Genomic DNA, 26331 nt, shown 5'->3' on the forward strand with positions numbered 1-26331 from the left:
TTTATTATCCTAGTCATGATAAAAATCAAGAAAAGACATTTTTTACGTACGATTATGTCCTACGACGTTGTAACACGGGTCATACCTATTTTTGTTGTTTTTAATTTAAGCGGAGCCCAAAAACTTCTATGGAATCCGCTTAGATTCATAATAAAAAAATGTGTTTTTAGACCCACATTCTCTTTCAGTGTAGCGATAAAATCCTAAAAACATTCCCTACGTTCTATCCCTAGCTTATATTAACGCATGCAGCTCTTATAAAAAATATATATCACCGAAGAGGCCTACATGTATTATTTTATGAACATTTTATATGCAATAGAAATTACAATAAGTATGTATTATTATTGATCTAATAAAGTCAATAAAAGTAAAAATGTACAAATGTAATACCTACTATAAATATGTACCTACTTACCTAAAATGTTTACCTACAAAAATACATAAATGATATAATTATTATGTACCAAATAATGTATGAAGCTAAAATTTTAGGCGAATAAATACTGCAATTTGTAAATTCATATATTTTGAATTATTATGTATAATAATATGGAAATTTGTGCAAGTTGCCAGTGCAATAAAATACTCTAATATGGGCTAAAATTGATATTAATTCCTCGCCGGATGGTTGGATGATATATCGTTAGTGACTTGAAATAAAAAAATGAACTGGATTAAAACGTTTGGAATTAACCTTTTTGCTGTTTCAATTATCGTTTTAAGCTTCGTATTCACTTTAAATTGTGCCTTAAATGATTATAGTAAAGTATATTACACTATAGACATAGAAAAGCGAAAAATCATGGCTTTAGAAGACAAGTAGCACGTGTAATTTTAGTTATTAGAGAAAACTGTAAATAAAAATCTTTGGTACGTTAAAAAAGTAACATTAACATTTACGGACATAAAGAAACTGTCAAGAAATTGGTTTTCTATTTTGTAACAGCTCAAATTACGAGAGATTTTATATCTGAGGTCTGCGATCTTCTGAATTAAGATATTTAAATTATAAGAAACTTTAATAAGATGTTATTATTTACATTTATTTCATTATTTCTAAGCTTAAATTACATGTGCTACATATTTATTATAACTAGCATTTCTAGCTATTAGGGAGTTAAATTATTTCTACAAATCGTGCTCAATAATGTTTGTGATGATCAAAATGATATTTTTGTAAAAATAAACGCGTGTTTTGCGAATCATTATGTATTTAATTGAAATATATGTAAATGTAGATAGTTATCGAAATAAACACGAACTTGAGTATTTTCTTTCCTTTAACCCTTGCATGACATTTTATATTCAATAAAATAATTGTTTAAGCGTATTGTGGAAGTTAGAAACATTTTAGTTAAATGCATTAGCTATTTTTTTTTTAATTTGTATTTTGTATTCTACCATTGGCCATGAAAATGTTAGCTGAACGAGATTGTCTTTGGTCGCTTATACATTTTCATCAATATGTATAATGTTAATACTATAGATAAGTATACTTCTGTATGATATAAATAAATGAAACAAGTAATTTCCAAATTTCCTTTTTTTAATAAATAATATCTTTTTACATAACACAACAAATGTGCGAAAAAATAAATGATTTTAAAGAATTTTATCTAGCAATTGGCAGTTTCGCTTACACTATACGAGAAAAATAATTAAAAATAATGTATGTATACATAAAATTACTAAAATAAACGCCAATATCAACTATCGTAAACATTCGGATATGTAAAAGAAAATTAAGAAAATCGATACATCATTTCATAAAAACCGCCGATCGCTCTTAGCTCGATGGTAACAACTATAAGATTCAATTCGTCACTTGTTTCTTACAAATATTAACAATAATTGCTTTACATCCCGCGATGAAAATGAAATTTAATATTAAAAGTATTTCTCAAAGTGCAATAAGGAATGACTTAAGTCGTACATTCTCATTGTTATCTAAAAGGGTTTTGCTGTCGTTGTGATTTGCAATTATCCTTATTCCTATAAAAGGTTCCGGTAAAATTCAGGTGGCAACACTTATACTAGTAATCTTTTTATACATGGCAACCCCAGTCGACTCGAGCGGGATAATATCACTTGCTACGTAGGTAATAAGGATTCTAGTTGCGTGGTACGACTTCGATGTGTTGGAGGGGTGTGTCAGGGCGAATACCGCGGATGTATGGTTCCAAATTATTCCAGTAGATGTCAGCTGTGAGCTCCTCAACTCCTACTTCTGGTTCTGTTTTTGCTTGCTTCGTTGCTTCGTCGACTTCTTTGCGAACTTTTGTGTCGATTTCCTGTAGCAAATTCGTAAACAAATTAGTTCCATTCTGTTGTACACCAATTATCAAGATCCCTCATATGATCCAACCTAGTGGGTAACAGAGATCACGTTAAGTTAGTCTTTCGAAAGTCAACATTTCCCACACATTAAAGCAACTACGCTAATAGAGTTCATCTTAAGCTAGTAGCGCATTTACTGCTCCTTGCCGCGTATCCGGACTACGAAGACCCCTCACATAGTACAAAATACAGGGTACCAGAGATCATCTTATGCTGGCTCCAAAGGGACTTTGAAGTAATGGGTTCACGCGCCTAGCACACTTATTGCACTTTGTTAAATGCGGAGTTCCAAGATCCCTCATGCAAAACAAAATTCAGGCCACTCGAGCTCACCTTCAGTTTGTCGGGTGTAGCCAGCTCGGAAGAAACCAGCTTGTACTTGAAAGATGTGATGGGGTCGCGCGTCTACCACACCTATTGCACTTCGTTAAGTGCGAAACAACCAAGATTCCTCATACAATACAAAATACAGGCTACTCGAGCTCACCTTAAGCTGATCAGGGGTAGCCAACTCGGATGAAACCAGCTTATCCTTGAAGGATGTGATGGGGTCTCGCGTCTGGCGAACCTCCTGTACTTCATCACGCGTACGGTATGACGTGCCGGGATCAGACATAGAGTGACCGGAGTACCGATAAGTCTCCATCTCCATTAGCAACGGTCCTGAGAACATACAAACGTACAGACACATGAAAATTTGAAGGTAGTTGTTATTTGACTACGAATCCTGCCAGAAAATACAGTCCACTGGATGGTAAGTGGCTACTGCCGCCCATAGACGTCTGTAATCAACCCCAGATAGGATTACATATTCCTACAAAGGGTCCTAAAAAGTTAAAGTTGGTAGAACCCTCTGAGGTTCGACTCCAGCGGCTCCACCGCTGGTGTGTTCTGATTTGAAGAGTGTGGTAAGGGAGACATACTTTTCCGAGGCGTTCCAGCTTAGTCCTCAGGAGTAGCGGCGCACCAGGTAGGAATGTCCAATCCTATCTGGAGTTCATTACAGATGTCCATGGACGGCTGTAGCCACTTACCATCAGTTGGACTGCAAGCTTATCTGCTACTACTATAGTATAGAAAAAAATAAACCACAAACCTTTCCCACTAGAGCAGTAGTCGATAGCGAACCGTGTGGCCTCCCTGGTAGCGATAACATCCATACCGTCCACCCAGATGCCGGGGACGTAGTCTCCGCGCGAGTAGTAGTCTGTGCTGGCTGATGACCGGTCTACACTCGTACCCATACCTGAAGAACATAAATTACACTTGTATATTAATATACATACAATACATATAAAAAAGGCAAACTTTATCCCCTTTTATTTGTATTGCGGAAGAGGAGAGGGGAGTGAATTATAAAAAAGTGTATATCTTTTGAAGAAAAACTTTAATTATATAATTATATTTTGGCAAAGGGAGATCTCCCGCCAGACTAGGTGATCACGCCCGGGGCGCGGCCGTGCTCCGATAGTCTCAGTTCAGAACTTGTATATGTACAACATGTTTAAAAAACTTCGATAACGTGATTCAGAATACTTGTGGTGCCATCTCTTGACGACTAGCGGGAAATCGCCACCATATTAACGCTTAAAGAGAAAGATATAATCAAATCTGATAAACACGCTGAAATTTAGAGATAAATATAGATTAATAGTTTAGTTGTAAATGACAGGCGTTAAGAGATAAATTAATTTCCAATACGACACTGCCACTATATTTAATATTCCAACACGAACATTGTACGATTCGTAAATCAGAAAATTAACACTACATTTACCCACTAAAAATGTAGTTTTAAGACTCCTCACCGTATCCGTTATTCTCGCAAACGAACACACAGGGCAAATCCCACAGCTTGGCCATGTTGTACGCCTCGAACAGCTGTCCCTGGTTGGCGGCGCCGTCGCCGTACAGCGCGAACGTCACGCCGCCGTCGCCGCGGTACTTGTGAGCGAACGCTATACCCGCGCCGAGGGGCACCTGGTGTTCAGAATCGTATCAAATATGATACGATTACATATTAACCATTAATATGAAGTTAAATTACGATTTCTAAACTTACACACATAATGGTAACACATAATGGTAAAACAGGTAGAATTGAATACAATAAGGTAGTTAAGTGGGTATTTGATCTATTGTAGAATCTGATCTACAACAGATCTGTGTTGAACAGTAGATTTGATCTGTTGTAGAATGATTAACTGTCAATATGAAATTAATTACCATTTCTAATCTCACATAAATTATGAACAGATAGGTGAGAACACAATAAGGTAGTAAAGTAGGTATTTGATCTGTTGTAGAATCTGATCTACAACACATCTATATCGAACAGTAGATTTGATCTGTTGTAGAATGATTAACCGTCAATATGAAATTAACTACCATTTCTAATCTCACACGTATAAGGAAATGGAGCGACAAAACACAATAAGGTAGTAAAGTAGGTATTTGATCTGTTGTAGAAACTGATCTATAACAGATCTATACTGAACAGTGGATTAGATTAGAATGTGTCTTTATGCTTCGAGCGGGTAAGTACTATTGCCACACCTATTTCTAGCGCGAAACAATTCTGCGTTTCGATTGAAAGGCGTGGTGGATGCTGACAGACATTCACGCATTTGTGATCGATTTCAGGTAAAATTCCTGTTCTATTTCAAATTGTTTACAGGTGTCCATGAGCAGCAGTGGCCACTTAGTATCAGGTGGATTGCATGCTCATCGCTACTTCAATATGATTTCAATCTTACAAAGTAACGTATCATCATCAAAATTACAAAATTCTTATTTACAATCTCAACTATAACTCCAACTCACCTGAGCACCAACAATACCGTTGCCACCATAGAAGTTTCGACCATACAAGTGCATAGAGCCACCCTTGCCGCGGGAGCACCCAGTGCGACGGCCGGTCAGCTCCGAGAGCACCCCGAGCACACTCACACCCATCAGATGGGTCCAGCCGTGGCAACGGTACGCCGTGATCACCGTGTCCACGTCTCGCATCGCGTTTCGCATGCCAACTGCAACTGCTTCTTGACCTAAAGAATACCTAATCATGTCACAAATCTTCCAGAAAGAAGTTTAAACAGGTTATCAAAGAAATGCCGTGTAAAAAACCGTATTAAAAAAATAGGTGATTATTTGATCAATAATTTGTGTGGTCTGAAGTAGCTCTAGCTCAGTGGCGGACTAAAGTCATCAGAGGCTCAGAGCGGAAAGTTGAATGGAAGCCCCCAGCGATTGATTTAACGAAATTACAGATGTGTCATACACTTATTTACCCAAAAAATATGTATGAGTCTGCTAAAATTATTGTTTCGATTGTTTGACAACTTTTTTGGTCGGGGATCCAGAGCAAACCGCCTGTTCTGCCATCCCCTTAGTTCGCTAGACCTCTAGCTCCACATATCGGTTACCCCAATGGTAAAAAATATATCTGATTAAATTAAAACTGACTTATGACATTCTTTCACTTTTTATTTTTTGAAAAGTTAGGAAATAATTTATTATAAGTATGTTCATTATAAGTAAAAACGCCATGTTATGTGTACTATAAAACAATTACAAGGTTGGTCCGTTCCAAACTGCTAGTCTGCTCTGAAGTTGTTGCGAGCAGGTGTAGTCATACAATTTCCTATGTAGACGAGATTCATTTCTATATTCAGAGCGGACTAGCAGTTGTATGCGGACTATAGGTACATTATCTCTTTTAAAGTAGTGAATGCCTCTCAAGGCCAGTCATAATAAATTAATAGGATATGAAGCCTGGGTGAGGTGAATGACAGAAACCTTACTTATTAAGATTAAATTTTAATTCTAGACTATAATTACGAATTAAGATTTACTTAAGTCAGATATTGCCACATTCAAAAGAACCTAAATTATATTATCACTACTTAATCATTATACTATTATCGTATTTAATAATACTCCCCTTACAAGAGCTACTTAAAATCACATTGTTTACATACAAAATAGATATTACCAGATTCATAACAAGTTATATTTGATTAGATTTAGTTAACGTATTGACATGCGATATCATAGCAAACATTGTTATCATGTGATAATTAAATATACAATGTGTGAGTTGTTATTCAACTGTATATCATTATTTGTTATGCAAACCATTCGCAATAGAGCACTAACAAGTTGATGGCATGTCATTCAGGATTTTAATTGCCAATGTCAATTGCTAATTGTCGTAGTTCAAGTAGCGGAAAATACAATTTTATTGTACTTTTTGTATTAATTGTATTTAAATTAAATTCTGCATATTTAATAAGTTATTTTGGTCGAGATATTATATGTCGTTATTAATTTATGTTGTATTTTTTTGCATATTTTAAATTTTTGTTGTATTTTTATTGCGTATTTAAAATTCGATTTTGAGACTATAAAACACTTCCATTCATAAAATGAGTTATTCGTCATCTCGCACGAAAAAATCTCGCCCGATCGGGCGACTTGGCACCTTTCGAATTTACCTAATATTTCTGTCGTCAACTCGCACGCTCGAACAAAGTACAGCCAGGTAAAAAAATTTAAACTAAATTTAAATAAAAAATGACTTCAAATAAAACGACATTATATTAAAGCTTAAAATAAAGCTACTGACTAACTATTGTTGTTTCATAGATATATATATATATATATATGTACACATAAAAATAAAATAAAAATATTTCGGCCGTCAAAAGAACAGCGCTCTTCTACACTGCAGAGCTAAACAATTTTATGCTCACAAAAGAATAGCGCTATCTCTTTCTTTTTATCTAAACCTTTATCTCCATCGAAATCGCGGCGCATCGTGACGTCAGTCAGTCTTCCCTTAAGCGTACTTTACTGCGCCCGCGCATGTTAAGCTGCGATAAGAATTATTTTTTTTATTAAAATGTGGGTGTTTTTAGTGTTTTTTATGTATGTTGGAGGTAAGTGTATTTAATTTATTTACAGAGTGTTATTATGTCTTAATGAAATCAAAAATGAGTGCCTAATTTTTCTCATCTGCCCATTTTTCATATTGATTAGTCAAAGTAAAGTAAATAATTATCATTTTATGAAGTACCTTTACATTTTATTACTACTAGTTTTATCTTAATACTGTCCTAACAGAGCATGGATAATATTTTTAAAAATATGGCTTTTGTGGCCACCATCTTGTTTTGTCATATATTGACTGGCATTGAAATAAACTATGAGACATAAATTAAATAATATATGTTATATATAACAATAAGTTATATGCGAAATTTATAAAAAAAAATGCTTTGCTTTGCCTACATTTATTCACGATTTGTTTCAAAAAACCGGTTTCAATAATAACAATTTTTTTAGGAGTTGAATCACAATCTGGTCCATCTAATTCTGAAACTGATGTGAAAACAATTATTTCACAAAGAGGAAAGCCAGTACTTCTTCGCGCGGGCCATAAATATAATTTACATAGGAAAAATAACGGATCCTGTGTTTGGAGATGCTCCAAACGAAGTATATGCAAAGCAAACCTTATTATAAATAATATAGATAACTCTATCAAGCGGGAGGATAGACACAACTGTGAGCCGGATTTTGCGTCAAATGAGTTGGAAGTAGAATTCAACGAGTGCATGGAAAAAGTGAAGACGGATTATACTGTACCCATACCAAGTGTTTTTCGACAGAGTGTTGCTGAGCTAAAAGACAAAGGAACCAACCTTATCCAAAAAATTCCTCAATTTAAAAATGTTAAAAATAAGTTTTACCGAAATAGAAATAAGTCACTGGGTGTAAAAAAACTATGTTCTAACACTTTAAAGCAAGTTGTCGTGCCCGAAAAATTCGAAAGTTTTTTATTAGCTGACTACTACAGCTCGAAGAATAGAATTTTGGTTTTCGCTAGTAATAATTGTAAAACAATATTAGCAAATTGTAATTTGACAGTTTTATGTGACGGAACGTTTAAATTTTGTCTGAAACCCTTCCAGCAATTGTACACCTTACATGTTGATTTAGGAAGCAGTGAAACACATTCTAACATCATACCTGTGATTTATGCATTATTGCCAAACAAAAGTAAAATAACTTACAAAGTGTTGTTTTCCCTGATCAAGAGCCAAATTCCTCAATTCTATCCAAAAAATATTATACTCGACTTCGAGCAGGCAGCAATGTCAGCGATCAAAGATTTATTCCCAGATACTTGCATTTGTGGGTGTTTCTTTCATTTTTGTAGAAGTTTGTGGCGAAAGGCTGATGAAGTAGGCATTACTAAATCTGCACTGGCTCGAAAACATGTAAAAAGATGTACTGTTTTGGCACATTTACCTAAAGAATTTATTGACAGCGGTTGGTTGTACATTATGTCTCAATGCCCCAACGATGAAACAATTGTCCAATTTAATAATTATTTTGTAGAAACATGGTTAAGTGAATCTTCATTTTTTGCTGACAAATGGTCGTGCAGTAACAATCATCACCGTACTACAAATATGGTTGAGAGCTGGCATGCTACTATAAACAAAAAAGTAAACAGTAAACCGAAAAGCATTGCTCATTTTTTGACTATCTTACAACGAGAAGATAATTATTATCAAACTTTAAACTTAAAAGGATCAAATATTACGACAAAACAGAAAGAAACTTGTGCTATTGATAAACATATTGCTACCACAATTACCGAACTCAGACTCGGAAACATAAATATTGAATTATGTATCGAAATTCTTATATTATAATTTTTCGAATATTTTGATTTGACAATTAATAAGAACAAAAATCGTGATCTGTGATGTGTACTGACAATTATTGTATGTAGTAAGAAGTAGTTATAACAAGCCAAATGCTCTTGTGATATTATTGATTTTTATACTTAGAATGCTTTAGTGATATTGTTGATTATATTTGATATTTTTTATTACATTTTTAAACTTAGATAATAACAAGCCAAATGCTTTTGTGATATTGTTGATTATATTTTATATTTTTGATTACATTTTTAAACTTAGATAATAACAAGCCAAATGCTTTTGTGATATTGTTGATTATATTTTATATTTTTGATTACATTTTTATACTTAGATAATAACAAGCCAAATGCTTTTGTGATATTGTTGATTATATTTTATATTTTTGATTACATTTTTAAACTTAGATAATAACAAGCCAAATGCTTTTGTGATATTGTTGATTATATTTTATATTTTTGATTACATTTTTAAACTTAGATAATAACAAGCCAAATGCTTTTGTGATATTGTTGATTATATTTTATATTTTTGATTACATTTTTAAACTTAGATAATAACAAGCCAAATGGTTTTGTGATATTGTTGATTATATTTTATATTTTTGATTACATTTTTATACTTAGATAATAACAAGTCAAAATGCTTTTGTGATATTGTTGATTCTATTTTTTAATGTTGATCATATTTTTATACTTAGCTAATGAACAAGCCAAGTGCTTTTGAGAATATATATTGTTTTACTTTGATTATTATTTGGTGTAACATGTTTTTATATTTTTGAGATGTTGATTTGTGAAATATATCTAAATTATGATATAATAACATTTTGTTTAATTTTAAAGTCCAACCATAAAATATTAAACGTTTTTAAAAAGGATTTTTGTAGTTGACTGTACTAAGTTACCTCACATTTTTATGGTCGTGCGAGTTGACGACAGAAATATTAGGTAAATTCGAAAGGTGCCAAGTCGCCCGATCGGGCGAGATTTGTCGTGCGAGATGACGAATAACCCCATAAAATTCATTCTTCATTTTATGTTAATAATTTAACTACATAATAAACTTACTTTTGCAATATTAAAGTATGTAAAATGCAAATCAAACAACCCCAATATTGCTCAATTTTGGCACACCTGAGCAAAATGTTGTAATAGTATTTATCTAAAGTGAATATAATTTAACAATTTTTTTTGTGTATTAAAGATTCAAACAGACCATTTACGTTAAGACTTCTTCATAAAGTATATAAAAATAAGAATCAAACCTGAATACAAATGGCAGAATCCTCTGATGATCTTCTCCTTGTAAAGGTTGCCAGAGGCGGTCTCGATTCTCCGCAAAATTGCCAACTTTTCATACATTTGGAGTGCATCTTGGGCAGTCAATGTAGCTGATGTCGCCGGGCCTTTATCCAACTTGTGGAGTTTGTAAGGCTTGAAATAAAAAATAATAAATGATACATGAACATTGAAATATTAATAAATAAAAGGAATAATGTCAATAAAATCTATTTATATTATTTGTTATGTAGTTAAATTCATGTCATGAGGAGCAATTATAAAATTAAGTTTGATAATTTTATAGTTTTTTTTTTTTATATTAGTTAATTTTTAATTTAATTAGTATCATATTTTTATTATTATTATATAGATTATTTAGTATATTTTAAAAAGTTTGATAATTATAAAAATAAAATGAAGTAAAGTAATATACAAAAAATAGTATATTATATTCGCAACAGCATAATTTAGTGACACTTAAAATGGGCAAACAAACATGGATTTAGTCTTTAAAATTAATCAAAACCAATCATGTATATCACTAATGACTGCTCCTGTACCATCAAAGTACCAAAAATTTTATAAATTAGATTATTTTAAGTATTTATTTTGATAGTTACTTCTGTTTATCCATTTTGCTTTTTTTTAAAACTTGTAGCATTATTAATCCTGTATTACTGCAACAGCTGTCAAAATTAATTAAAAAGTCACATCAAATATTAATCGGGTAGTAGATGACAGATTCAAGGATATCTCTATTTTCAATGTTTTAAAACTTAATGTTGATGTGAAAATACAGAATAAACAGGAAAACAATGTTACACTTGACATTTTGAAGGTTAGGTTACATAATTATATAAATCTAGATCCATTACTAGTATGAGCCTACTTAACACTATTTAATTATTTTGTAATAACTACGTATAAGTTTATTACAAATGCCTTTGCTAGCGTACTTTCACTGAACGTAACAACCAACAAACAGTCGTACTTACTGGTAAAAACTATTACCTTAATTTCGAATGTGGCCTCCGATTTTGTGCTATATTTCGCATTAGACGTCGTTACGACAGGAGTTGCGGCTTTCTAAAACACGACAGATACAGTTATAAGCATTTCTTGTTTATCAAACTTGGCTACATACGGCAGTATTTTTTTTATTCGAATTTCTAAATCTCATGACCTACCGTGACGGTGCCGCTAAGAAGCTTAGCAGCGGATGGGAAAATTTTACTCATTTCGACTATTAATCGTTCGATAAAGCCCAGATTTATCTAGTGATCCTTCTGGAGGATCACTTTTATTGAAATTTATGTAAAAATAACTAAAAATGAGCAGCCGACGACCCCAAATCCGACGTTTTGGGACCACAATGACATTCGTGACAATCTATGTCATATGTCATTAGGACAAAAGGTCATTTGTATTCGTTCTGAAATGATACTTATGCGTCTGTTTCAGGTTTGCTTGTTGCTCAGCTAATGCTAAAATATCTTATTTAAACTATTTACTAACATATCGAGTAAAATGTACTAGATAATACTATTACAAATTGATTAATTTTAAAATTATCCTAGACCAAATCATATTTATCGTTTGGATAGTCTGTAGCATCTTAACTGACGTCCAAATAATGACAATGGCATCTGATAATGACACATCAAAAACGGACTTTCAGATGACTAATCGAATCGAATGTTGTTCTTGATTCTCGTAATTTATATAAAAGCAAGGGGCCTTCTGTTCTCTAACGAGTGTAAAAGTGTTAATTCGTGGAACGTTTCGTCATTTTCGTCATTGCCTTGTGACTTGTAAAGTGATTTCTAGAAGACTAAGTTCGTAATAAATAATTTAAAAATGGAATTCCCACATATCGGAAAGAATTGTTCCTACACATCCTGCAATAAACTAGGTAAGACAAATGTTTTGTGATATTAATAATAAGTAAAACTTAATTTAATATGTTTATAGATATGATTTTTATTCGACGTCATATATAAGGGGCACGTTTGCTATTTTTGTGGGTAGGTAGGTGATAAGAAATACGTCTGAACTGACCATATGATAAACTGTTAACTGACCTTAATTATAAAATGTACAAAAACTTCTTGGAAATACTATTCATTAATTCAAATTTATATATAATAGAACTGTATGTGTATTTTGTCTGTATTATTGTTACTTGGATTTGCTTACAAAGAATGCAAGTCATTCCTTTATGAGAATTTCTATATATTTCATCATTAGTAGTTTCTTAAGCATAATGTAGTATTATTAATAAAATGTTTTTTTTACAGATTTCCTGCCTATGAAATGTGATGCTTGTAAAGAAGTGTTCTGGTAAATAATCTTATTTTTATACTATCATAAATATTTCATAATGTGTAATTTTTTAATGTAAAAATACCCACATAATATAATTGCCATCATATTTATGTGTGGAGTTCAATCTCCTGCCAGGCAAATATATAAAACTGAGTTTTTCAATATTTTTTATGGCAAAAACCTTAACAAAAAATATTTGCAAACACATAGTTTTAACTCATAGTTTTTATTTAGTATTTCATAATGTTATAATGTATACATATGTATGTGTTATATAATTAACTATAACAATTCTGTTTGTATTGAGTTTGTCATTTAATTACAATTTTTAGTAAAAATGAGTAAAAAAAATATTTTTCTTTTTTACTTAAGCTTTGCAACACCATTATAGAGTTTTGGGATACCCTAGAGTATCTCTTATATGAACTTTAAAATCATTAATATGAATACAGAACAGATTTTAGTCCTTTTCATAAATGTCTCTATCTACATTGAACCTACAATAAAGAAAAACCTAGTTTGATGCGTAGAAAGTATATATCAAATTAATTATTATTTATTTAACCATGACATTTATTTTGTTATAGTTCTGACCATTTCTCGTATACAAATCACGAATGTAAAGAGTCGAATGCTCGTGATGTTCAAGTTCCTGTGTGTCCGCTCTGTGGGACGCCAGTACCGGGAAAGCGCGGCGAACCTCCAGATGTTGCAGTCGGTGCTCATATTGATAACCAATGTATGTCAGATCCAGCTAGGGAGAGAAGAAAAAAGGTATGGGAAACAATGCTAATAACAGAACAAAAATACTCTTGAGGGTTTTGTAAGGCCTTTGTGGCCAATCTCTGGTAGGATTTTAATCTGACCTGTAGTTTATCACAGATGTCCATGGGTAACAATAAACACTAACCATCAGGTGGACCACATGTTTGCCAGTTGCCAAAAGATGTTTTAAGCAGTCATAATAGTATGCCATCATAGAATTTGTGACTGTTGTTGAAGTTTTCTATGTCCTGCTTACAAAGCAATATATCACATTGACAATGCCCTGATTCTCTTCTAGTCCTGAGCAATAAGAGTAATACATAGTAAATAAATAAACAATAAGAATTAATAGTTATATCTTTTAAGATACACAATTGAGTATTGCTACATACTGTTAAGTTTTTCATAATGGATAATTACCTTCATAGTGCACTAATTTCATTGCTAAAGATACAATCTTTGTATGTTCATGAAATCAGCGGTAGACCTTGTGAACTAAAAATGGAATTGTACACTCATCATCAAGAACTGCTTTACATAATAATTATTTTATACTTTTTTCAGGTGTTTACAAACAGATGTTCATTAAAAGGATGTAAGACGAAAGAAATGGTGCCACTTATATGTGGTGAATGTTCCCTTAATTTCTGTTTGCGCCATCGACACATGACAGATCATGCTTGTGTCGGAAAATTGGGTGCAAAAAGAAGACAGGCTGCGTTAGTATATTTTCTAATTTCTTTACAACCAATTTGTTTCAAAATCTATCATTACAAAATCACTAAAATCATACACTTGTGGTGATTTTCATAAAGGTGTGATGTAAATTTAAAATATTAAATTAATGTACACATATAATACTACTTTGTGTAGTACCATATTGAGGCCAGAAACTAGATTTCTTGGCCGAAACTATAACAGAATGTTCGGTTGGTCACTAATATTTTTACTGAAGTTAATATACTTAGTATTTTTTTTAATAAATTTGTAATTTTAAACTTATATAGGCTTTTTGATAAGTAGGTGAGTAAATTTGATAATATATTTTTGATTACAGTGAAGCAGCCATGGCTCGGATGAGGGCTAACGAAATAAACTTTGCAAATACATCACCTATAAACCCTGTTCGCACTTTTACAGACGTGCAGGGAAATATGGTAAGTTATTGGTCTATTTCCTATAACACCTCCAAAACAATCGAAATTTGTTGAATAATATATAATCTACAAATTCTAAATCAGATAACCAATTACTATACTGGTCAAGAGCAAGCAGATTGGTACACTTCACATACCTTTGAAAATTGTATTTAGAAGGTGGTAGAACACTTTGTTGTTAGACTCCGCTGGCACCACTGTCGCACCTATTTCTATCTAATAATAGCAGTGTTAAGTACTACTGTGTTCTAATTTGTAGGGTGTGGTAAGGGAGACATACTTTTCCGAGGCTTTCCAGCTTAGTCCTCAGGGGTAGCGGCATATATGTGACTGACCTCAAGTAATAATTATATCTAATCCAATCTGGGGTTGATTACAGATGTCCATGTACAGTAGTAGCCACCATCAGATGGACTGCATTCTGCTACTTCTATATTATCTCTTCCCCCTAACATTTGGTAATAATATCTAATAGTCACATAAATTTTACTTTTTCAGACTGAAGACGAAGCATTGGCCCACGCTTTAGCACTATCAATGCAGGAAGAAGGTTCCAACCTGACCAGTACAGACGTGGTGAGAGCAATGGCGCGCCAGCGGGTAGGAGGGGAACAGAGCTCAAGATGCACTGTTTCTTAACTGACCACCATAATAAATGTTATTTGCATGGCTGTCTTTGTGACCACACAAGCTACATTGTGTTATTTTGTTTGACTCACTAGATGTTATGTCTTGTTAAGTATGTTATTTTACTTTAACTTAGGAACCAAATAAATGTAAGTTTTCTTCCTATTTCTTCCAATTTTAATAATTATGAAATTATATTGTATGTGTCTGGAATCTATTTGGTTACGTGTTTTCATAAAATATGTGTACTTATTCTAATACTTTATTTGATTGGAGACTAAAGATAGAATATTCTGTCATTTTTATATCTCCTTAATCTGGTATAAGCCTACAGATCGAATATTCGCTTTTTAGAGTATGTTAAAAAGACAAAAAAATAATAATTATAGGAAAGGTGACTGTCAATTGTATCCAACTATAGTTAACTGGTAATTTTAGTTTCGTCAATTAACATTATTTTAGAGCAACTGCAAAAAATATCGAAAGAAATAATTTCAATTTACTAAGGTTTTAATTGCAACATTATATGATGCGATTATTGTATATAGAATTTGTGAATTACACAAAAATGTTCTATACATATTTTGAACACCTCACTCCAAGCTGTAAAAAATAATTTCTGTAAAAAATAAATTCTGTAAATAATATTGCATGTATATGTTAATCAATAAACATTTTTACGCTTATATACAAGTGTCAATATTGTGATCAAATCCATCAGCAAATCAGTAATTTGATCTTTGTTTGGAGATGTAACATTCCTATTTGATATATGATATTATTAAATATATGTATGTAATATTTATACATATAATATTATTGATATTACAGATACTGCTATGTGTGAATTTCATGGTTATAATATTAACGACATTGTTTTAAACGTCGCTCTTTACTTCATTAAATATACATTTATGAAATAACCATTCTAAACAGATTTTTATTTATAGTGTTTGCTGTATATTTATTGTTAATCCGAAGCTACCCAGCTTTTAAAACAATTAGGCTATTCATCCGTTAACAATAATTACTACCTTTAGTAGCCCTATTTTGTGGGCACATGTCTTGTCTTGTCAATACAGGTGTTTTATAAAAGTTAAGAGCCTTACCTATAAATCATTTTAATGTAAAAATGCCCTATAATTAGTTCCACATTACTAAAACATATCTTTTTAGTGTTTTTGAAATCAGTTTGTCTAATTTTATATCTTTCTTAAGTCTTAGTGTAATTTTTTGTAGACTTGCTTTAATGACGTGTATTAAAAAATAAAGTAGCACTATATGCACATTCTATAACTGTTACCAAAAATGGAAGCGCACAATCTTGCAGCAAATTTTACGCGTCCTGAAAAATATTTCAAACTATTATCCAAATAAACATGCAGTGAAATTAATTATTACAGCTTCTTGCTATTTTAGTAATTTAGACGTCTTTAAAATTATGAATTAAATTAATTTTGAAATCATTTGAAATTTTGAATGTAATGTGAATGTAACGAAAGTAATTATTTGAATTGTAATTCATTTAGTTTCGTAAGTTCTTTATGTTAACGTTTAGTTGTCTAGTACATTTCAAGGTAAGGAATTGTAAACATATAAATATTATGGAACCATTACCCTTGTTTTTGACTGCAGATTCTTCCTTATCTGTACTTTAGTATGCTTGTTTGAATGTATATTTTTTATTTTAATCTTGTAATTGGATTGTACTTGTAGCAATATTATTCAATTCATAACAATATCTCACCTAGCTTGAGCTGTGTTCACAAATCGTATATGTAAGTTAAGTATAAATGAAAATATTTTTGAGAGAAATATAAATGTTAATAAAATTCCCAACAAAAATATAGTTTTATTTGTCAAATAACCATATAACATTTAATAAAAATAAATTCGTAATATAATATCTTCATAGATCTTAAACAACATATTTTGGTACTTTCATTAAAGCTAGTGTTCAATTCACTATCATATAGGTACATAATATGTTTTATATTATTTCAAAAAATTTTATAGAGTAGTAAAATTTTGTTTTTCTTATTAAGTGGAGCGTAATATAAATACGAAATCACATAAATATAGACTCAAAAGTGCAAATAACATTAAAATATAACATTAAAGTGCAATAGTTACATCACAACCATAAAATCAACGTAAACTTTGTAGTTGTAAAAATGATTAATAACATTCAAGGATCTTGGCTTGTTTATTATGCAAAATCGTTTAGACTACTTTGTTTGAAAGATTTTAAAGTTGTCTTAAAGAGATAAAAACTCATATGTTGTAATAAGAATATTTGAAAGTATAATATTTTTAGTTGTATACTGCTTTTTTGTATGTGTTACTCCACTACGATATGCTTTCCTAAGCTATATAATAGTGGGCCTAAGATCCTGTGTTCTGGTTTGAAGGATATAGTGAGGCAGATAGTAATGAGACAAATGAGACATTCTAAGTTAGTCTTCAGAGATTTATGTGCGATCAATCACAGCACCTCCTTTTTGTGGTAAACTCCGTTATAAGTGACCGTAATCAAATGTAAACATATCCACGAAATAATAAAATCTTTTATTATTCCGTGATTATCTTGCGTAAAATCTTTTAAAAAATAGTTTCCTTCTACAAATTGCTCAACAGCGCCTTATTGTGCAAGGTTCTGAACTTGTGATTATCATTCAAGTATGTAGTGATAAACTCCGGTGGGTTTCTTGCTAGGAATATCTCCATACTCATGTATTTGGCTGCGGTGAGGCGTTTTCGTTCAGCGTTCGAACGACATAGGTTCTTATGTGCGTGGGCCATGAAGTTTGAAGCTGTCTTTTCTACCAATCTTGCTGTTACTTGCTTAGCGGGATCGTCTTCTAAAACAGGCTGGAACAAAATATAATATTGTTAAAGAGGCGAAAAATATCTATTATTAATTGCGACCAGAAAGATAAAAATACCTATTATATTCTTTGTAAATATTTTAAGTCATATTGTATTGTAAATTACAATATATTATAGTGATACAGATTATAATAGTAATGTATAATCCACGCCAAACTGCTAATCCTCTCTGAAGACGAGCAGGTGTAGTCATCCAATTTGCTATGGCGACGCGACTCATTTCTATATTTTCTATATTTTTGACAACGAAGCCACATGAGCATTCGACTATCCAGACGTCGCGTATCTACATTTCATAATTATTTATGTCATAAAATAATAATGATGACTCATCAGAAATCATCTACTTATCATTAGTCTCATATAATCAGAGGAATTTTCAAAATAAAATCTACAAAAATACTCAATAAAATCTTACCGCGAACCTAATCCATTGCCATATCTGTGCCCTAGATATCTCCGCAGTGGCAGAATCCTCAACATTCCCGCTATAGAAGAAATGTCCCGTCCCCGCCAACCAATGATACACGAATTGTATGAACACAGCCACGTTGTGTTTTAGACCTTGTAACGTCACACCACCGCTGGGTATCGATAGCAGGTCCTCTGCTGTTATATTAACGTTGAATTGCCTTTGGATCTGGTTCGCTGATGTGCCTGTTTTCTTCCACAACTGAAACATTATTTTTCACTAAGATCTGTAGTAAGTACAATAAACAGGTACTAGGTTTGCCTGTAAAATTTGATCGAGATGATAGACCGAATGCGAATGTGGAGAGACCAGTGCCCAAGTAAGATGAAGAAAGGGTAAAAGGGATACACAATTATGCTGTTTAGAAACTTTAAGTTTCTTTAATTTCCTAAGCTAATTTAAATTACTTTTTGTTAAAAGAAGTTGAAATAACTTAAAGACAGTGTACGAGTAAGAATAATTAATTCTAATAAATAATTCGCGGTGATCGAACACACTGACAAAAACTTTTTAAAAATATTATTATACACACTGACAAAAACTTTTTAAAAATATATATTTTTAATATATTTAGAAGTAGTAACGGATCTATGTAGGGCTTCGATAAACAATATTGATCGAAGATTTAGCGAGTCTAATATGGAATAATTGACGTTATCACCTGTGAGTACCTAATCATTTCTTATAATTACTTCAAATGTTTCCATGACGTATAACGGTAATACCAGCGCCTGAACATCAGGAATTCTGTATTGGGCGAGGTCAAGGATCCAATTAACTTTTTACGGAATTCGACACAATAGATTTACGTAAGTGAAGTGACTACTCGTAAACAATGCCCACTTGCGTAGTATTCTCGATCTACTACGTTGCGGGTTCAAGGTTCGATTCTCGGTCGGACGTATTACCTACATGTGATGAATTTCGATCAACTGTCGAGATTTTGAAATCATTTTCATTCGTTTGCGAGATTAACTTTTAGACGTCATACAGCTGATAATGTTTCCACGTTTACCATATCCGAATAGATAACATTAGCAATTTTTCAGCCTGTCAAAAACTTAATATTTTTTAATTCGACAGATGATACAACAAACACCAGAATGTTATGACAGCATAGGTACCACCGCTACACTTATTACTAGCGTAAAGCGTTCAGTTGCGTTTCGATGCCGACTGACTTACTTACTTTATATTATGATCATTAGTATGATAATATGCGGATTGATGTCCGCAGGAGTGGCACTCATCTGTCATCGGCTTCAGATAGAACCCCTGTTTATAGATTTGGTTGCAGATGTCTACAGACGGCAGTATCAACTTATTATTAAGTGGCAAGCTCGCATGCTTTCGATCTAAAAAGAAATGTATGACCTGTATGTAACATATGTGACACTTACCTCATTCACATAAGGCACTAATCGGGAGTCGTACACCATAAACCCATCAACACCAAGTTCAATTTCCTTAAGTTTCGCTTCTAGCACTTTGTTTACGATCGCTTTCGACCTGAAACAAGTACAAAAAGATGATTGGAGGCATTTTTTAGATCACATCTTGTCATATCTAAACAACTTTTTGTGCGTATTCGAAAGCAATTATATTTCTTTATGAAGTCAGACCAAAAAAACGGAGATTTAGCTTCGAATCAATACTGAAGCATACTAAATAGTAAAGATTAACGTCATTGCTTTACATGAATTTCTGTACATGGAGTCATAGATTAGTACTGTAGTACATGGAGTAAAGGCAATTTCGTTAGTATAAGGGTGTCATTAACCGTTTAAGGTTTAGTTTAGTATGAGTTTGGTCTATGATATGGATGTGTCAAATCTACTTATAGCTTGCTTAATGAAATATGGAATGAACAGTAAGCAAGTTTGTGGGGCATTGTGCGTTATGTTTTTTTTTTTTATAACAGGAGTAGCACACGAACATGCGGTGGACTGATGGTAAATGACTACTGTCGCCCATGGACATCTGTGATTAACCCCAAATAGGATTCTACCACCTCAGAGCTTTTGGTATAAGTTGGAATGTCTCATTCTTTGATATGCCCTATAGGCCTATACTCTTTTGGCCAAAATCTATGCGGATTTAATGTCGTTGGATTGGTCCAAATTATTACATTCTTACCTTCTCAATCAATCATATTTGAGCTATTGGGTTTTATTTTTATAATAATGTTAATATTGTATTATTCATATCATGCATGAAGATTGTATTACAAAAGGTTAGGGGGTTACATTTTTATGAGCCTTATCAGTCTAATGGTGCAGTTGTAACAAGTCATATTTCAAATATATTTACAACAATTTTTATTCTATTTCTTTTTTGGCTTGAGGACTAAGCTGTGATGTCCTGAATATATATGTCTCCCTCTGTACCTCACCCTTCAAACTAAAATACAGCAGCGTTTAACACTTTTGCTATTATGCCGTAATAGGTGTGGCGGTGGTGCCACCGGAGTCAAACCACTTTCACAAAGTGAAAAATAATTTGTAATAAGCACATAACTTTTGATAATCAGAGATACGTGCCTAGGATTCGAATCTCGGCCCCCTAGACTCAGGTCACAAATCGAACGCTAGGCTATCACTGCATGGGGTTGCAGGCGGCAAGAGTGGGAGCTCGAATCGTCCAGCAAGTAACCCCGGGAAGGACGACAGTGTGTGTGGCCGTATACCGTTGTAAACACCAGGTGTGTGGGAGGAGCGTAAACTGCTCCCCCAGCGCAGAGCCCGATTGGGGCATCGCGCTCGGAGGACCGGGAGGACTCCGGTTGTGTTCCCTCGGAGATCCCGGAGTTCTCCACCAAGCGCTGAGGACGGCCACCGGGGGGGTTTTAGTGTGGTAAAAATCCCACATAACCGTCACTCCCACGTCGTCGGGTATCTTTTGAAGGTTTCCTCCTCGTAAACAAAAAAAAGGCTATCACTGCTTATAAATACACTCACCCAGCATCAGTGCCATCGGAGCCCGGTTTGAGCATAGCGGCCGCCATGCCGCCCGTCGCCGGGGCTCCTCTTGCGTGACAAGTGGCTACCACTAGGCGCATGTAACTACTAAGGAACCTACGCTCCATGTTCACGTACTTGTTCCTGTCCGGCAGTAGGAACTCCTCGCGGTTACCTGGCATAGAAAAATAAGATCAAAATATGTTTTGTAAGAGTGAATATGCTTTCGCTGTAAATGGACCCTATTGTTCAGTAATATTAACTGAAAGTGTGAAGTGTATGAATATTCAACCAGTTCCCTGGATGCCCTGAATGGATAGAATCTAGGATATAAATCTCTTTTTTTTTCCAATTTTGTTTAAATTAAACTTACTACCAACTCTATTTATTAGCATGTCGTTGTTAAAAATGGACCCTATTGTTCTGTAATATTAACTGAAAGTGTAAAGTGTATGAATATTCAACCAGTTCCCTGGATGCCCTGAATGGATGGAATCTAGGACATAAATCTCTTTTTCAAATTTTGTTTAAATTAAACTTCAATCAAGTTGAATTGAAGATATTAAAAATTAATTATCACATGGTTCAATAACAAAGGAAAAAATCGTTAGGAGACATACATTCCTGAGAGTTCCATAAGAAGTCTCAAGAAGAATACTTTCTTTGACCAGGAAGTTCTTGAGGAGTTAAACACCCATGGTAATTCAATAAAGACCTATTGATACTGATTCCAACAACTATATTTTTTATTCTTGATTAGTCGTTTTATTTTTGAGATATAGTAAGCTAAAAGACATTATTAGAGTATACAAAAACTGATTTTTACTTTACCTGAATGTTTCTGTATAAACGCTTACTACATTAAAATGATATATTAAACTAAAAAGTCAATAAAAAGTAGCATCTACAAATTAATTAAGATTACCATGTTAAATTATATTTGAACTCAAAAGTCATTAAAAAAATCCAATTAACTTCTCAGAATAAATCTTAACTTCACATAAATAATTAATTTTAACATCAGACACAGCTCTTAACTTTTATAAACAATTAATTTTCATATTAAACATAATTATTATTAATAAAAACTATATGCCATATTTACCAAATTTAGCAATAATGGATGCACAATAATCCCATATTCCACAGTTGAGTCCCAACGAGTGATCCTTCAATGCATACAATATTTCTTCAAGTTCAAATGTAGAAACTATATTCTCTATAAGCACACATGCTTTGATGGTCCCTTGTGGCAAATCAAGTTCATCTTGTGTCCATACAAAGATATCATTCCATAGTTTTGCTTCCGATGCACCTTCTAACTTCGATAAATAGAAGTATGGTCCGCTGTTAGCTTCATACAGTTTTTTGCCATTATGGTACATGAGCAGGCCAAAATCTACTAATGGTCCAATGGCTTCTTTCCCATCAATCTGTTCAAATTAAAGAAATTTGTCAAGAGTATCCATAATATGTATAGTTTTAAGTTGAAAATTAGACATATTAAATTACAAAATATTTTACATGTAGATATCTACATAATGTATTCTTTGTTTATAGTCATAACAATTTTAATATTAACTGCGAATCAAAAATAAATAATAATAGTGATCAGAAATCCACTGATGAGGTAATCTTTATCGAAAAATAAATTTGCACTGATTTGGCAGTATTTTTAATATGTTTACATTTTTGAACTCTGGTCTTATTTACATTGTCGTAAAGTATGTATTGGGACTTTGATAAATGAGGAGTGCCATGGAGGATCCATATAAAATTAAAACCTAACCCAAGGTATATGAGTTTTTGAATTACTCTTTTGTTAAAAAATAATAAACCAAACATATGCAAACACATCACATAGTCATACAGTCATTAAAATAAATTATGTATATTGGAAGGTAAATGGTGGACATTTTCAAGCTCATCATAATTCATACTGATAGGTGTTCAAATTAAAAGAACATATTAAAATATATAAAGAATAAAATAAAAACTTGCAGTTAAAATCATTAAGATATAAAAAAGACCCCCACTAAAGAACAGCATAGTGCTGGCACACAATCAGAATATATTTTTAGCAAGATTATCAGTAATGTATTTTGTAGTTAATTCAGTCAAAAATTAACACAATTTTTTTAGGTACTTAGAATAGTCAAACACTGTACCCCCTTTTGAAATAAGTTCCTTATTTTATCCAAGGCCTACATACTAGAAATATAGTAGATAAATAGTTATTGAATAAAAGAAAAATTAAATAACAAACTTACCAATATATCATGGTCAATCATGTTCCAAGCTCGTGGTCTTAACATTAGCACAGGACATGTCATGATGCTCAGGGGAGCACCACTGAGCTTCCCACTCACGGCCAAGTTCACATTATGGTGAGCTAACAACTGGTTTCTCCATGTTGGGCAATGACCATCATCAAAGTCCACCTGAATACCCTGGACATCAGAATTCAAGGCCGCTACGAAATGAGCAGCATTTGCTGGAGATACATCCCCTAAATCCAGGTGTCGATTTCTAAAAATAATGAGTTTTTATATAACAAAGTATTTTTATAATAAGGTAGAGTAAAAGCAGCGCCAATTTGAATTTGTAATTTTTAGAATCGTAGAATAGGAAATTTATATTTTTATTTCAAATAAAAAGCATAGCATGTCTTACCAATATTATACATACTGAAGCCTGATTGGCAAGGGACCAATTTTCCAAGATTTATCATCCCTCTCTGGCGATGTCTTGAAGCTTAACTTCCGAGTTTGCAAATCCACATTGCGCGCTAAACGATTCTGGTACAATTGATCAATTTCCGAACTAAATTGCCGATGCAATTTACATAAAAACTCCAAAGCTCCTTTGCTAAGTAATTTTTTTTGAACATCTTCCAGCTTAGGCGGCGGTGATTGTAGTATTAAAACATTGGCCATATTCAAACGATTATTTGAATATAGAATACACACGAAATAAATCCGAAGCGCAACTGAATAAAGTAATGTAATCACTGTGGTGATATTGAATAAACTCCGCTTTATATCATGTCAGGCGATAATTGGAGTTTGAACTTTTTGCGTTGCACTCGCTTCGTTTCTTACTCAGTCGTTTTATTTATCATTACTTTATCACTGAATAACTACATAGCAAAGTAAGTACGTACTTTCTGATAACGAAGCTGATTGTAGTTTGCGGATATCAAAACAAACATTTTGAATTATTCATAATGCAGATCACAGACTATGTAGAGATTTGTAACAAGGCTAAAAATACAACATAATCCTGAGATATGAGCGGTAACTATTACCAATTATTAAAAAGCAATTAATGTGAAGATAACATTATAAAAAATAAAACGTTCATTTTTATTGTACGTTTGATAGATAAACTTGTTATCACTTATCAATAAAAATATGTCAGTTGTCATTGTCATATTATCAATGTCAATGTGGTAAGTGGATTCCGTTTTAACAACAGTGGACTACAGTTGGGTTCTTCAATATTTGTATAAAATATATTACTTATATAATAATGACCGAATAGTTGTTAGGGGTGCACAATTTGTAAAAGTCAAAGTAAATTAAATTAGTATTTATTTATTTCCTATTAGTGATCGAAGATTTATGCAGTAAAAGCCAAAATATATTATTATTGTATCTAAGAACCAGAGTTAGAAAGCATGGGCCTCTAAATTACCTTGATTATCATTTAATTTCATACAATTAGAAATATATTATTTTTTTAAAAACCAAGAATACTTACCAATCCATAGACAAGTTTTAACCCGGTTGACAAGAGATTTGGCTTGACAGACAGCTCAGATTAGCGATGGGCGATTGTTCTAAAAAAAAACAATCGAATAAATCGACAATCGACGGAATCAATAATCGATTGTCGATTTATTTGTAGTAACAAAAAACAATCGAATAACAATCGATGTTCGAATAACAGTCGACGTACTAATAACAATCGAGATACGAAGAAAAATAAAATCGAATAAAAATCGACCTGCCTTAAACGTGTCATGAACTGACATGACGAGCAAAAAAAAAAAACGGGAACCGTGTCACAAGATAGCGTAAGGCTGAGACCGCACTGCGATTAAACGCACGCGTTTAACCGCAAGACTGAAACCGCTAAAATATAAAACATATTGCTTTCTATACAAGTGCACGCACTAGTGACTTTTTCAGTCGACTGATTTATTGTTACATTTTGACCGCGGCTTGTTTAAAGCGCGGTTTTTTGTCTCCCATAGTAATTGTATGGTGGGGCATTGATATAAACTAAAGATATGTTACTAGTGGGTAAAACATGAAATATACAAAATACACCAATTGGAGTGAATCGACTCCAGCCGCTCTCGCGGCGGCGTAGTAACTGACACGTATGTATGTCACTGTATACGTTTAACGTCATTATTTTAGTCTTCTAAGCCTCAAAATGCCTTCTTGGGCAATGCTTAAATGTACAAATTATGCAAAAAAATACCCAAGATTCATGGAATCACATTTCACAAGTAAATGAGGAGAAATCATTATATCTTGATTGTTTTTCGTGCTTGGTCCGCTATAATTACGTAACTGACAAAATAGAGATAACGTATTCCTTCCACAAGTAGTAATAGAGAAGCAAAATTTACGTACATATTTACGTATGAATGAATGAGTTACTTTCGGGTAAGCAAAAAGAAAAACGTGTATTTGTGTGTTTAGTGTAACACTTATTTGTGTTGTTTTGTGGGCAGGTAACATATCTATAGTTTTAAATATCATTGGTTTT

The 26331-nt window shown here is 32.8% G+C and overlaps 4 protein-coding genes across 4 annotated transcripts; 2 read left to right on the forward strand and 2 right to left on the reverse strand.

Annotated features, from left to right (window-relative positions):
* Positions 1-1531: 1531 nt before the first annotated feature.
* L(b002) (pyruvate dehydrogenase) lies at positions 1532-11749 on the reverse strand. The gene is made up of 8 exons (XM_073089534.1): positions 11545-11749; positions 11369-11443; positions 10342-10510; positions 5164-5387; positions 4149-4320; positions 3437-3586; positions 2828-3003; positions 1532-2294 (listed from the first exon to the last, which is right to left on the reverse strand). The coding sequence occupies exons 1-8, from the start codon at positions 11593-11595 to the stop codon at positions 2115-2117; spliced, it is 1197 nt and encodes a 398-aa protein (XP_072945635.1). The 5' UTR covers positions 11596-11749; the 3' UTR covers positions 1532-2114.
* LOC140754373 (uncharacterized) lies at positions 6776-9631 on the forward strand. Its single transcript, XM_073089378.1, has one exon. It carries the CDS (start codon positions 7959-7961, stop codon positions 9063-9065), a length of 1107 nt encoding a protein of 368 aa, XP_072945479.1. The 5' UTR covers positions 6776-7958; the 3' UTR covers positions 9066-9631.
* Positions 11750-12008: 259 nt separating the features above from the next.
* On the forward strand, positions 12009-15832 carry LOC140754510 (AN1-type zinc finger protein 2A). The gene is made up of 6 exons (XM_073089535.1): positions 12009-12269; positions 12655-12697; positions 13270-13456; positions 14012-14166; positions 14505-14604; positions 15103-15832. Exons 1-6 carry the CDS (start codon positions 12215-12217, stop codon positions 15241-15243), a joined length of 681 nt encoding a protein of 226 aa, XP_072945636.1. The 5' UTR covers positions 12009-12214; the 3' UTR covers positions 15244-15832.
* Positions 15833-17054: 1222 nt separating this feature from the next.
* Positions 17055-24962, reverse strand: LOC140754513 (uncharacterized). Its single transcript, XM_073089537.1, has 7 exons — positions 24238-24962; positions 23820-24078; positions 22655-22982; positions 21550-21724; positions 19993-20101; positions 18539-18793; positions 17055-18102 (listed from the first exon to the last, which is right to left on the reverse strand). The coding sequence occupies exons 1-7, from the start codon at positions 24483-24485 to the stop codon at positions 17851-17853; spliced, it is 1626 nt and encodes a 541-aa protein (XP_072945638.1). The 5' UTR covers positions 24486-24962; the 3' UTR covers positions 17055-17850.
* Between the last annotated feature and the right edge of the window lie 1369 nt (positions 24963-26331).

Source organism: Epargyreus clarus, unplaced genomic scaffold, assembly GCF_041222505.1.
Source record: "Epargyreus clarus isolate Ecla_fem2 unplaced genomic scaffold, WU_Ecla_fem_2.2 ptg000029l, whole genome shotgun sequence".
Taxonomy (NCBI): Eukaryota; Metazoa; Arthropoda; class Insecta; order Lepidoptera; family Hesperiidae; genus Epargyreus; species Epargyreus clarus.